Source organism: Adiantum capillus-veneris, chromosome 1, assembly GCF_014529385.1.
Source record: "Adiantum capillus-veneris isolate H3 chromosome 1, ASM1452938v2, whole genome shotgun sequence".
Taxonomy (NCBI): Eukaryota; Viridiplantae; Streptophyta; class Polypodiopsida; order Polypodiales; family Pteridaceae; genus Adiantum; species Adiantum capillus-veneris.
In genome coordinates this window covers 130,627,968-130,643,421 of record NC_140931.1, presented here as the reverse complement: position 1 = coordinate 130,643,421, position 15,454 = coordinate 130,627,968, and the positions used below count along the sequence as shown (strand labels likewise).

At 40.5% G+C, this 15,454-nt stretch overlaps 1 protein-coding gene across 1 annotated transcript; it reads right to left on the bottom strand.

Annotated features, from left to right (window-relative positions):
* Window positions 1-787: 787 nt before the first annotated feature.
* Window positions 788-1,606, bottom strand: LOC147465565 (uncharacterized). Its single transcript, XM_086494939.1, has one exon. The coding sequence runs from the start codon at window positions 1,604-1,606 to the stop codon at window positions 788-790; it is 819 nt and encodes a 272-aa protein (XP_086351065.1).
* Window positions 1,607-15,454: the final 13,848 nt, after the last annotated feature.

Below are 15,454 nucleotides of genomic sequence, written 5' to 3'. Positions count from 1 at the left end.
AGCCTCCGGTCTGTGCCAGCAGTACTTCAACCTGCATCTGCTACTACAGGCACCGTAAGCTCTTTACCCATCATCAGACTCACGTAACTGGTAAACAAATGAAAAATGAAATAAGGCTTATACCCTATCATCAATGTTTCAGCTTAATAATTAGGTAGCTGTCCATCAAAAATCTCTGAACTGTATCTGCCGTATCTTCAAAGCATTTAATTATGAAAAACCAATTTAATACCCCGCCAGACTCAAGTGCTCCAGTTAATGATGCACACGGCTTGACCATTAAGCTCTCTTTAAGGAACCTTGTCAAGCTCAAGTATTCCTTACTCTGTCTGCACACGGAATGGTCGTCAAGTTCTTTACCTCATGTTCTGGTGGCAGAACCAACTCAAAAGATGTAAAGTCCTACTAAACTGGCACTTTAGTAGCCCCCGGGATCAAACGGGAAACCAATAATTTGCCCCATTGTGAGCATTCCTTTAAAAAATTTGCACCATCCTCCAAGATCATAGGGATAATACAAGAGTTTCCAATCTGTAGAGCATAAACACAAATTAACCCACAAATATTCATGACAACCGCCTGGATCATATGGCATATAAAGTAACTAACAACAACCATAGCTCGCATGATAACCTCCTGGGTCATAAGGTAGTGGAAGATCATATTTCAAGTATATTGCATCTCCACAAACTTTCTCATAGCATAGGAACAAAAAGTCCCAAATTCCCATCATAGCACAACCCAGAGGCAAAATGAACTCAATCACTATGGTTTCCAAAATATCAATCTACATTTGTGAGTCATTGAATGCCATCACTTCATTTGATACCACAAACGCTGCATGGCTGCCTTCTCTAGTAAGCACAAACTCCTCTAGAGCCTCATCCAGAAGAAACATAAGCTCTTCATCATATGTTGCAGGATGTCCTTCACTACTCTTGTCACAAGGAACCCGAAATTCCTCTAGCGCATCATCAAGCAGATCCATAAGCTCCATATCTTCCTCCTTGGAAGAACCACCTAGTTTGTGAGCATTATCACAGGAAACCTCATGGCTTGTTGCATACATAGGCACGAATTGTTCTGGCAGCTTCACACTCCCATTCAAATATCTTTCCACTTCAATAGCACAAGTCTCAGCATGCATTACAAAGATAGCATCAATTTCTTTTTCCATAGCATCATCATAGCAAACCCTGTAACCTATAGCAGTCATAGACTGATCATCATCCATCACCCCCTCTGAATATGCATCTCCATAATCATAATCTTTGTCTTGGTTCACATCAAATACATATGGTTGAGCATCAAATACATCTACATCATCATCAGTGTCCTGAAATGCAGCCATAGACATGAAACCCTCTTGTATAGCATCATCCAAAACAATTGCTTTTGCATGTAATGCTGCATAAGCATTCTCTTCATGTTCTACACCCAAAGAGCACTCCAAATGGGCATCCACATCACATATTGACTCTGACAAACATGTTTCTTGATCACTGCTAGCAACTATGCTTGTATGCAAACCATGTTCTGGCTCTGAGAAACCTGCTTTCTCATTTATGTCACTTTGAGAGGATATGACTGCATGCTGAGCATCCATAGAGTCACATCTGCTTTCGAATAAAGAAGACAATCCCAATCGAGCATAAACAGTATCTACTATGAAATCATCATCTGCATGCAATAATGTCTCGTCTTCCAGAAGACATGCATCAATAACAGATTCTAACTTAGCTCGGATAGAATATTGATCACCTGTATGATATGCTTTTTGCATTAAGAAAAATGGCTCCTCATCTTGTCTGCTTTGAATTTTTTGAAGCTCCAGGTCTTTATTCACTGAGATCCCCTGTAAAATTGCTTCTGCAAAAGCATCCCAATTATCTGCATATGTTCTTGCAATAACTTGAACTTGCTCCTTAATATCGTCACACACAAGCTGTTCAAACTCTCCAATCATCTGAACTTCTCGCACTCTTTCACACTTCATTTATTTCTCGTAACACTCTAGGTAGCCTTTTGGATCATATTCACCATCAAACATTCGTCTTTCATCGCATACTCCATCCAATGCTGCATTTAAAGCTTCTTCTATCTGCTTCTTTGTCTTTCACGGCTTCTACTTCATGCAATAATCCTTGCATCATCTTGGAAAAATCTGGAACTTCTGATTTGCCAGTAGAAACATGTGTGATAAATTATTCAAATAATTTCTTCATCTCCACTGGAATCTCCATTTGCATCTCCCACCCCGGCTCGCTTCGCGTCGGGTTCACCAAAGATGTCGGGGGATATGTGTTCGAAACATGAGCCGGGCAGGCGCCGGGCCTCTGGCTGTGGGTGGTGCTAAAGAGAGAGAACAAGAGACACTAACATCTCTGGAAATCACCGTAATCATCAATTAATCAATTCAATCTCTGAACACAATGTAATCGATAGCCAAGGCGGGTTGTTAACAACACCGATACTTGGATCAATTGGTAAATAGGAGTTTAAGCTCCCTTCACAGATTAACCGGGTCGTTAACGGCACCGGGCTCAATAAAACGATTAATTAAGCTTCAAACCGATGAAGTTGATGATAAGTGTCTCTTTTCATTTTATCTGCTTCAACTGCACTTGGAATCTGCAAGTTTCAATTCTATTCGTTGCTTCAATTTTCATGCTGCCTGCTTTATATGCTTTACTCTGCATTAATTACCGCTTACGCACTTCAAGTTTCTTCTCTAATCGACTTGATTTTTATTTCCTTCAAGATATGTATACCTTTGATTGCCTCTTTTCGAGTATCCTTCGTCACACAAATTTCCTTGCTTGCTTCATGTGCCCTTGCTATATCTTCCCATAATACCTTGGTTAGAGAACGAAACGATTTATGCTGAGAACCTTGCTTGCTCTTTTTCTTGGTCGTCCGAGTCCACTCTTCAGTGAGCTCCCTTCCTACCTCCTTCCTGCTTATGGCCAAGAGAAAGAACGAGCCCTTTGTTCAAGCTCGAGAGAGAGAGAAAGAGAACGCCCTTGTGCAAGCTCCTCATGCTTCCTTTGTCTTGTCCAGCTCCCTCCAAAACCCTTCTTCTCCCTTCCTCCTTTGTTAGTCGAGGATGAGAGGGGGAGAGAGAGAGAGAGAGAGAGAGAGAGAGAGAGAGAGAGAGAGAGAGAGAGAGAGAGAGAGATTTTGCTTGCGGATCATGAGAGCGAGAGTGAGGGAGCTCTGTTTCTCCCGAGCCTTCCCCCCTCGTAACCCTCTTGCCTGGTCTTCTCTTCCCCTTGCTCTCGTTCAACTCTTCCCTTGGATCTCCTCCTCACTTTTTCTTCGTTTGCTCCCCTGAACACTTCGCTCCCTTCGTTGATGCCCTCCTGTAATAGCTCCCCCAAGTTTTTGCCCCCACCACGCAGTCACGGCACCGTGACTGACGTGGCGCGGGAAAACCCTCTTGATGACGTGGCAGTCGGCGGGTCGAGCAGCGCGAAAATCGGGGGGACCAGCACCAAAAGGGCTCTCCATGGGCTGCGGAGTAGTTTTGGCTTCACTGGCGTGCTCGTCTGAGATCGCCTACGACTGCTGCGAGCCTTTCTCCTCCTGCGCAGTCTTGTCTTCGCTGCTTGTCCATGTCATGCCCTCTATTGCCTTTGCTTGTTCATACTCCCCCTCCTTAATTCGCCTTAAGTGGGCGGCCTTGCTTTCAGCGGGAGGCCTTAGCTTTTGGGTTTTAGTGGGCGGCTTTAGGCCCTTGTAGGGCACCACATTTGTCAGACGACATTCTGAACACAATGCTCCTCGAGCACTTATTCTACTGCATTTGAAACCCTGGCTACATCTCAAAATTCCAAAATGGCACACCGATCGAGCGGACCGAACTGGTACGAAGCCGGCCCCCGATGAATCTTTGACAGCTAATACCTTGACAACCGGAACTCCGATATTAGCTGATCTGAAAAGATCGACGTGTTCCACAAAGTGAGCACTTCACTCCCGTGCATTCATTTCAATTATGTCACCTTAGCTGCAGTTGCCCAATCAGGTACGGATCTGCAATCAACTTAAACTTCAAAGTGCCATAACATCTTCACCATGGCTCCATTCGACGAGCCGTAAAGATAGGCGAGTAGAGCACTTCAAGCACTACAGTTCTATATCATAATCTCTCATCTGTGGTCACTGCAAGCGTACTCATTTTTGGCATCATTGAGGCATCTGTTGGCCCTTTTAAGATGCATCTGGCATACATTAATCATTAAGCTTGGCCTATTAACAAGCCCTCATCACTGACCATTAATCAAGTAGGCTTTCAATAAGCTTGATCTGCATCTTCTTGCCATATTTCTTAGCATGGGAGCGGAGCTGCACGACATCGTACCATGGGTAGAAGATCTATTTGATAAGCTACAAGGCTCTACCTACTTCAATAAAAATGACCTAAAAAGTAGCTATCATCAAATAAGAATAGTGAATGAAGATATTGTAAAGACCACTTTTTGCACAACATTTGGTCTTTATGAATATCTTGTCATGCCTTTTGGCTTGACAAATGCTCCGACCACGTGAAACCGCCTAATGGAGAAAATTGTAGACCCCACCGCAAGTTTATTAAAGTGTTCTTGATGATATCATCATCTACTAAAATTCTCTCCAGGAACATAAGAAACATCTCCAGGTAATCTTTCAAGCTTTGAGGGAGCATAAACTTTCCATTAATCGAAAGAAGAGTGAATTTTTCCTTCAAGAGATTCACTGTTAGAGAGAGCTAGAGAGACTTACAGCTCGCGGATCTTCTACGGATTTGTATGACGTACACGAGACACCGACAAATGCTAGACATGAGAGGTAGGCTCATTACCATGTACTCTTCTTGTTCTATGCTAACTTCAATGCAAAAAACTCATGAAAGCGGCAATGTGGCATGACTAGGAAGATACCAAAACAGCATTGTAACTCAACAACCACTAAGTCGATAGCTACAAGACTTGATAGGGGGTTAACCCTAAGCTGGATGAACACATCTATGTCCTCTTATGCTGGTTTAGGTCAGCTAGAAAAACCCTAACTTCTTGGAGCCTGCAGAATTCAATCTGTAACAAGTCGTCAGATTGGCACCAAACTTCATGAGTAGGTGCTCCTTGAGGTTATCTTCAAGCCCATGTAATTGCCCCCATGGTAAAACTACCAGAAGTAGACTAAAACATCGAGCTAGACTTTGAACACGCAAAGCGTCATTTGGCTCCCATGCCCAAGCGGTGCGTCGGTTTGCCACCAAACTTCACAAACATCATCGACGTACCATCAAAAACCAAAACATATGGTCAAATGTAAAGGAAAATCATCGCCAACCATCTCCACAAAAAGATGCAATTTGAGTGACAAATTGTCAAAAATGGTATTCGTAAGGCCAAAGGCTATATCGAAGCCATGGAAGGTGCCCTACTACATCTACAAGCTTGAATGATCAAGCCCAAAAGCAATCATCATGAAAAGTCATCCCCAAATGAAAAAATCCATTTGAGAGCTTGAAATGCCAAAGAGGAAGATTCTATGGTAACCATTTGACCTTTTAAGTTGAAAACTAGTAGTTAGGGCTTAGGGCACTAGCACACATCTTTCCCATGCATCAAAACCTAACTTTTGCATTCTAGACATCATGTCTGGATGGCACATTTATACATGCAAGTGTTATTTTTTTCACACCATCCTCTTCACCATGCATCATATATTTTTTTAACACCATGCATCATATATCTCACCTACCAAGTCTTGTGCAAATTGGACCATATCTAGCTACCATTTAGCCAAAAACAGCTAAGTTGGAGTCCTTGGAAAAAATATGGACTTATCCATAGGTGAAATGCTCCAAACTTAGAGAAAATTAACACAAGGCATGCACCTAGCATATGTGTTAAGGGGTATATGAAACATAGAGTGTAACCGTCAATAGATGATAGCTCAAACTACACAAAATTACTAACCGTTATAAAAAATGGGACTTGAATAATTCCCAAAATTCCTAAATAGGTCTTAAATTGCTTTCCAATTCTTTGGAGCTTTTCCTTGAGTACGTAGGCTTGCCCACCATTGATGGGTTGACTTTTGGAAATCCATAGAAACATTTTGGAGCTTTGAAGATTACAAGAAATCTTCATCTCCAAAAGTCACGTCAAATTTTTGGATAAACTTCCAACACTTGACTTGTTGCTCCGAAGGTTCCATCATAGGTAAGAAAGTTGATGTTCTTTCGGCCTCCCTCTTTGAATTTCTTCAACTTACCAAAAGTTTCACAAAAATTTTGCAAAAGCCATGAATTTTACAGGTCTAGATGTGCACCAAGTCAATGAATTGGGCTCAACTGAGCAATGTTGCACCTATACATAAAAACTCCCAAATTTTATGGATTGAATGTTTAGAAAGTTTACTCAAATGAGTAGAACTTTATAAAATTTGATAAATCCCCAACTTGATTGTGGTAGAATGTACCATGTCTTTAATTCTTGATGCAGGAGTATCTATTGTAGATGAAAAGCACCCAAAGTTGTATTTCTACATGTGAACCGGGGTCAGTCAAGACCTACATGTTGCATGTAGTTATGTACTATGACCTACTGCCTACAACTGTATGAGCTCTAAGAAGCGTGTGCATCTTCACCATATGCTTTGATACCAGTTTGAGGGGGTGTGTAGAAAGCGTAGGTGAAGTGTGATGGGGAATTGTGAGCGTCAAAGAGAAGTCATAAGAAGTTTAACGCAGATACTTTGCGTGTACCAGAGCGATGGTACGTAAATAATAAAATAATGTGTTTTATATGTTAGGGTATAATAAGGGTGTGTTCGCACTTGTATATGTTTATACATATGAAGAAGAGCATTTACACCCAACAGGTCCTCGAGATCGATTGTGTAAGAAATATGTTTGTGCTAGTAGGCTTCCCCCACCCAACATCTAGTGTGGACACTGCATAAGAGAGGGACATGTAGACTTGGAGTGCTCAAATAAGGCACCATGGTGCAATATATGCCACAAAATCAATCATGGTATAGAGTTCTATGTCAGTAATGGTTGAAGCCAAAGGATGGGAAGCTCCCAACTGCTAGTACAAGGGTATGTACTGAACACCAACTATCAGACTCATAGAGTAGCCATACAATCAACTCTCGTGTATGTACCAATAGCTCAAATTTAGCATTCAATGATTTATGCTCAACAACCCACCCATGCAACTCCAGTGCCTACATAGAAATACCTAACAATATAGAATTTACAGTAGTACTTACCACAAGGGTGCGGCCAAGGCTCCACACATTAGCACCAACAATAGTCGTTTGTCATTAAAACTGAACCATCGATGCAAGATCACGTTACCAAGAACCAGATTGGCATAGGGAAAAGCAATGAATGGTACATCAAAGGGTTTGGCAGGGGCTTTGAAACCAGCATAATTAGTGGCAAGAAAACTTAGGTTGTTAGTTATTATTGCAATGATCCTAACCATGTTATCAAAAGTGAATGCCCACTGTTGTGTGAGCATGAAGCACATGGTGGGATGCAATTGATTAGATAGTGTAGTAACCACCCCCAAATGGCAATTATCCCCCATCAAGAGTAAATGCAATATCCATTAACATAAAATCTAATATCTAACTAACCCAAATGATTTTCTCGTATTAAACTGATCATTTAATGTGGGAGAATAAACGGGAACAAGAGTTAGAATATAGACATGTGCTTATTGGTCTATCTCAGCACGGGACCAAAGTCAATGGGTCCAAATCGAAGATGGTATCTCAAAGAGAAATGCTAGCTAAAGGGTCTTGAAATATCTTAGGGCTAGCCTCATTAAAGACCTCCAAAGGTTAGTGTTAAAAGTCCTTAGACCTAGGACCTTAGGCAGCTTGAGATGCTTTTTGTGCTTGCTGACTAAGGTGCTTGAGGTGCTTGTCATGCTTATGATACAAGGTGCTTGAGAAGCTTGAATTCAAACCAAGGCCTACAATGAGGGGGATGAGCCCTACAAGTAGGAAATGTGAGACACCACTTGCACCCTCTCAAGGGTCATCCTTTCCACAAGAGGCAACAGGGACACATGTCAAGCTCATCCTCATGTTTTCCTCATGGTGTGCTTGAATCCTATTGACTAGGCTTTAAAGGGGTCCAATGAGAATTTAATTTAATTAAATAATCTAGGCATTATCAAGCCCTCTCTCTCAAAGGGGTAAGGAGGACACTTGTCCAAATGCTACCCTTGTTCCTTGATATGCAGTAAGCATGTGATTGGCTAGGCTTGTAGGGGTCCAATCAATTTCAATCATGAGCTACAAGAGGGGTCGACCAAGGCAAGTTGACGGTGTGCTTGGGGGTATACTCTCTCTCACACACACTGATATGCTCTCATTCTCACTTTGTGAAAGTTCAAGAACTTCATCTCCTTCTCCAAGCTTGAGAAATAGAGAGCCTACACCAACACTCTTGGCTATGGAATGCAAATCCAACCAAGAGCCATGCTTCAATGCTATGCTTGCCATCTTCTTCATCTCCATTACTATGATACTATGCTATGCTAAGCTCTATGAGTAATGGTATGAGAAGACACTACTTCTTTCTCGTAATAATACTTATTCTTCCTCTTCCCTACCCTCATTCCATGCTAGCTCTCTCCACCTTTGAAGGTGTTTGAGGTTTTGGGACTGAGGTCGGCGGGCATAAGTTAATGCTTTCATCAGATTAAGTTATGTGCATAATTGTGGTTCATGAATCTCTCTATCTTCATTGCACCATCAAGGTCTCAAGGAACACAAAGCTTGTATTGTACCAAGTCTCTCTTCATGGGAGAAGCTATAATACAAAAGCCTTTTGGAAGGGGGACCGGCTCCACATAAATCTGATCCTCAAATGTTGTCAAGTTCATTAATTTTCTCTCTTGCAAAGTATTGTTCATGCCAAGTTAAGTAAGTGTAATGGTTATGTTGCTAAGTCTAATCAAGTTCTCCCTCTATTTTCTCAAAGTATTCTCATAAAATGCTCACTAAAGTTCTCTAAATTTCGCTATTCTCAATGTTCATACTCCATTTCCATTACATCCATTGTGAAAGTAGATGATCCCAAACCTTCTTTACCAATTTTGGAATTAACTTAAAGTAGAGCAGTGAAGTAGAGCAGTGACAGAAGATGGACTAGTGCTATCTGAGGCTAGCAATGCCAATCCCTATCTATAGCCAAATGGGTTGAGCAATGAACAGTGGGGGAGCAAGTCACTAGGATGGTCAAAGAAGCTTAGAAAGCAAGTGAAAAAACAGTACCCAAGTAGCCCAAAGTGCAATCGGCACTATAGAAAGTGAAGGAGGGTCAACTAAATATATCAATGGTGTTTTGTACCTACACAAGTGATTCAACAATCATAAAGGAAGATGAGCAAAAGGATTAGGGCGACAAAGGCACAAGATGTGCAAAGTGATCAACAAGCAAAGGATTAGTGTGCAACAAAGACACAAGATGTGCAAAGTGAGTAACAGGCTCAACCGATAAGTGGGGTGCACCTAGTGCTAGACAAAAGTTGTTGAGGGAAGCAGATAAGGACACATGGCTCACTTCTTGTATCCTTTACATTGAGACAAGAAGTTACGCGAGATAACTTGGGCTATCGAAGGAAAGTTAGCTAAGAAGTTGAAGAAGGAGAACTAGCTAACCAATACCGTTATGATTCAAAAAAGGAAGGAAGATCAAATTCTGTGTGGATGCCTAAACAAGTGTAGCATTGCAAGAACATTGATGTGCAATGAAAGCATACAAAAGGCATCTACTTAGCCGAAGGTATAGGTATATGGCTATAAATACATGTTAGTGGAACTATTTGATATTGATGTTTCCAAATTGCTTGAGAAGCATAAAAATCAAGATGATCAGTATACCAAGGATGTGTTGGTAGGAACAAAATTTGACAAGGATGCAGGATTAGCCAAAGTATAAAGTATTGATTTGAAGAAGTATAAGGTGAAGAAAGAGCCAGAGGATTGAGCTAAATCAAAGCTTGTTAAGCCAAGAGAAGATGACACAAAAGAGGAGCCATGATTGATGACCAAAGAAGACATCAAGGGCATTTTGGCGGATGTGAAGACCCCAGAGTGTGATTAGATATTTGTAGATGAAAAATATTTCCTCAAACAACGGGAATTCTCAAAATGATTTAAAGAAGAAGGGTTAGTCGATTTGAATCTTGACAATGTAGAAGGTCTAAAGCCGGTCAAGATCTAGAGGGTAAATTCAAACTACACTTGAGGAGTTGCTTAAAGATTTTAAAGATGTGTATTTTTTATCTTACACAGACATGAAGGGGTTGAAGCCTTCATTTTCTCAACATTGGATCATTTTGATTAAAGATGCTAGGCCCATTGGTAGCAACAATACCACATGAATCCCAATTATGCAGCTAAAGTAAAGGATAACTTTGAAAAGCTTCTTAGGGTTGGATTCATTACACCAATGGATAAAGTGACATGGGTATACTTGATTGTAATCATCTTGAAGAAGAACAATGAGTTGGGGTCTTTGTCAACTCCCAAAAGCTCAACGAAGTCACAATGCTAGATCTATAGATGATCTCATATATCAATGTCCTCCTCGATGATCTAGCATGTCACAAAATGTACTCCTTTAGGAGGGCATTTTTGGGAAATAGCCATTCCAAAATGGCTCCCAAGGATAACAAGAAAACAATATTCATCATTGAGTAGGGTGCCTTTATATCAGAATTGATGATGTTTGGACTCAAAGGCTGCTCAAGCCACTTTTCAAAGAGATACATCAAATACTTTTGAACCTAACCTAATAGATTTCATGAGGAAATTTGATGATGACTTCACCATGTTTAGCATGAAAAAAAAGGATTTGAAGCACCCTAAATTGTGTTTATTTAACATAGTGACCCCCACCCCCCCCCACCCCCCCAAGTTGGTGGCCAACCTTGTTCAAAGATGCAAACTTGCATGTGAAGACATGTGATCCATCCAAGAAGGATAGGACTTATACCGGTTCTCCCACTTGGTCCATTTAATAAACAAGGACTGGAATTTGTTGGTCCTTTAAAGTTGGTAGTTTTGCCTACTTGGAATGCATATCTATTTGTGGCCATAATCTATTGCACAAACTCGGTCAAAGCCAAAGACCAAGAAAGTATCAAGGGTAGAAAAATGTCTTTACAAGAACATCATTTCATGGTTTGAATGTCCCACAAAACCTCCATAGAACTGATCAATGATCTTGGTACCAAGTTCTTAAATAAGACAATCTATCAGTATTCTAGATTCATATCATTGTACACATGTGTATTACTCTCATGCAAATGGGCAAGCCGAGTCTACTAAAAAGATGTTGTAGAACATTTTTAAAAAATAGTATAAGAACAAAGAACATATTAGGAGAAAATGTTACACTCGGTGCTTTGGACCTTTAGAATGACAAACAAGGTGAGCAGTGCCTTTACTCCATTTAAAATGGTGTATGTAATTGAAGAATTCGATGGAATTCTTGCTACCAAGCATGAGGATAGCAATGCATGAAAGATGGCCAATGGAGTAGTCAAAGAAAGCAAGGGTATAGAGGCTATTGTAGATTGAAGAGGATCAATTACATGCCCAAGTTGTGAGTGATATTGTACACATGAGAAGGAAGAAACTTTTTGATTGGAACTCAAAAATTAGATCTTTCAAAAAGGGATCTTTGGTGTTAGCATTTAACACAAGGGTTGGAAAAATGACAGGCAAATTCAAGCTCATATGGATTGTTTCTTATTTTATGCACATAGTGGTTTGGTGACAGCATGTTTGTGCATTGGCAACCAGATGGAGATTAGCCAATAAATGGATACATGCTAAGGCCATATCATGGAAACATATTGAACTTGATGGATGTAGATGCCGAGTCTGAGGTGTCAATCAATTTGATTTTTCCATACCAAAGTAGTCAAATCATTATATTGAAACTGGATATCTTTCAAATTTGGCAAAGATTCTCTTTGATATGATTGTAATCTTCCATCATGGATGTGAATTTAATAGTAATGCTCACTTACATGATGACTAAAATTCGTAAATTTATGCAAGATGTGGCATGAGCTCATTGGAAGATTTCACAGTCAAGCTATTCTGATGAAGAATTTGGATGTAACTATAAAAGGAAAAGTTCACTTGAAGCTCAAAAGTTTAGTACCATTTTTGCGAGTGCTTTATTTGACCTTTGTGCACACATAGCTCGCCGCTTTGTGTTTCTTCACACCTCACTACCATGGTGATCAGCAGTCAAAGGCCATTCGTTCATGCAACATAGATGATGCAAATCATATTTGTCTTACTCGCGTATGCCTCGCTTCCTATAGTATCTTTCCATTATATGAGCAAGAGGTGCAAGAAAGTATGGAGGCTATCATTGCTGATGTTGATGATACTCAAAGCTTGCTCCAACAGATAGCATATCGATGTTCATCACACCTGAGTACATAGCTCAACAGCTTTAGCTACCCTTAGAAGAAATTTAAAAGAAAGAGTTGTCAAGAGTGACAATAGCTATGGAGAAAGAGTACTTTTTGAAGCAACAATAGGGGAAATACTATGTGAGCTATGAAAAAATAAAGGAGATTAGACTCAAATATGAATGGATATTACAAAACATCTAAATAGGTCTCAAGGGAGACAAAATGGCCAAATAATATTTAACACTGGTTACACATGCAAAAGCAAGACAACATGTAGCATGGTCTTGATTGGTGCGTCAAAAGATATGGCAGTTTATCTAGGATTGAGAAGGCCTAGATGTCAAGAAGACTTCTAAACTTGAACAGGTCTTGACCATTTTCTATAGATTAAAGAGATTAACATGTACAAAGGAGGGAGTTCTGCAGAGCCATTGAAGAAGGAAAAACAAATAAGGGATAGTCGGCATAGAATGTGGTGGAGTTGGCACCTTTCGCGAGAGGGGGGGGGGGGGGGGGGGGGGGGGGGGGGGATCACTTAAAAAATATGTGACTATCACGTGAGTGCAACAGAAAGGGTTATTAATTTTTATTTTTTTCTCATATTTTCACACACAAAACGGTAGCATAAAATGGAATTGGAAAAAAAATTATAGATTGACTAGGAAAAGGATGCATTTTATTTGTCAAAAATTCATGGATAAGGAGTTTTAGAAATAGTCCTTGAACGCACATGACATACACAATTTTTACATAGTGACACAATCCCCCCCCCCCATACCTTTTGACCCCAAAGACAAAGGTGAAGCAAAGGTGGAACTGCTGATCACTAAAAAAGCGTGTTACCATATACATGTGATAGTGATGTGTGTGAACACACTTAGGACCGTTGGGGCATTTTTCCCTCTTTAGGAAGTTTCTTCCCTCGTGCATTGTATATACGCCCATCATTCTACGGCTATCTATCTTTTCCATTGCACACTAAGTAATACACTCTCTGTTGTGTGCCTTGAGTCTCCTTCATCTTCTCCAAGCTTTGTGTGTTTTCCTGCAACCCTAATTCTAACAATTGGTATCAGAGCAGGTTGCATCTTTCCGAGCGTAGTCACCAGCAGCTCCAACACATGCCTGCTCACTTTCTCCAATTTTTGTGAGCTTTGGCCAGTGTTCACAGGTTGATAAAAGTTTTGGGTCTGCTCAAATTTCTGAGTCGGGCTCATTTCGGCCTCCGTTTCCACTATAGGCAGTACTGTGCAGGCTATTTTGTCATTTTGTGCAATTTTTTTGTCAGTGCCGTTTTCTACATAACAAGTCCCTTACAATCTTCTACAGTTTGTGCTATATGGCACGTGTTGTTCCCACTTTGTTTCTCCTCTTTTTGGGCAGTTTTCACATCACGTGAAACATTTACCATGGCTGACAACAACACAAATGTGTTCAAGATGGTTGTTGTTGAGGACAGATTGGATGGGGACAATTACCCTATGTGGGCTTATATGATGCAACATGTTCTTGTGTCGAAAGGCGTATGGAATATTGTGCAGGGCATTGATGTATGTCCTAGTTTTGAGGATGTAGGCGATGTTGAGGATGTTGCAGGTCTTCATGCAAGGATTTCTATTGCTAGAGTTGTTTTGCCTACAGCTGAGCAAGCTGGTTGGGATGTAAAAGGTGCACAGGATCATGCATTGATTGTGTTGTTTGTGAAGCGCACTATTACTCCCCACATTTGTTCAGTGAATTTTGCCAAACATGCTTGGGATATTCTAGCTGGTCTTTATGCAATTTGCAACGAGGCTAAAATTGCATTGCTGTGTAAAGAGCTAGAATCAAAGATTATGCATGAGGAAGATGATATGGACATTTTTCTTGTTGGTGTCAAGGATATCAATGAACAACTTATTTCTACAGGTGAAGTCATTTCAAACAGCTCCCCTGTGCGGACTGTTCTTGATGCCTTGCCAGATTCATACCACACTTATGCTAGTACTTGGAGACTTATGACCCAGGGAAATCCTGAAGTTGTCAAGTTTTTTGCATTATGGACATTGATGTTGCAAGAGTTGCTTTCCAAAAAAAATAGGACTAGATAGCGTGCAGTTGGGTGGTTCCACTCCAAATGCTGGTTCCACTACAAATACAACTATTGTTAAGTCTTTTGTGAAAGGAGATTGTGATGTTGATGTTGATACAAAATGGGCTTTTAGTACAGAGTGTACCTATAATCCTGTTATCCATGATGCATGCATGTCAGTTGCTGCAGATTCACATGTGTGGTATTTTGACAGTGGTGCTACAAAGCACATTACCTCACATAGTGATTTGTTCACCTCTCTTGAGTTTGTCCCTCATGGGAATTCAGTTACGTATGCCAAAAATGCCTCTTATCCGGTTCAGGGAGTTGGAAAGATTGTGCTTACTGCTGCAAATGGTAGTGCTTTCACACTTGTTAATGCACTTTATGTACATGGGATCAAGAAGAATTTTTTGTCTATATCTGCACTTGCTAGACTTGGTCTTGTAGTCAAATTTGTGCATGACACATGTATTGTACATGATCTCAGTTTTGGTGATGAAATTGTTGCATCTCACATTTTATGCCGTGGGTTATATAAGCTCACTTTGAATGACAAGTGTGGGAAAAATTTTGCAATTGTAGTTATGGATTCAAAGGCTATTTCAGATGCAAAACTTTGGCATGCACTTTTTGGTCATCTGAATTTTTCGAGTTTACTACGTTTGCAGAAATTTGATATGGTTTCTTCTTTGCCACCTCTGGAAGCACCTGTCAAACATGTTTGTGAAGGCTATATTTTGGGTAAGATGTAGTGTTCAAAGTTTCCAAAGGATGGTTCAGTTAGGGCCACATGCAGGTTGCAGCTTGTGCATAATGATGTTTGTGGGCCCATGCAAACTCCGTCCTTGGGCAATTACCTTTACTTTGTGACTTTCATTGACGATTACTCTAGGCATGCATGGGTGTATCCGCTTAAAGTGAAGTT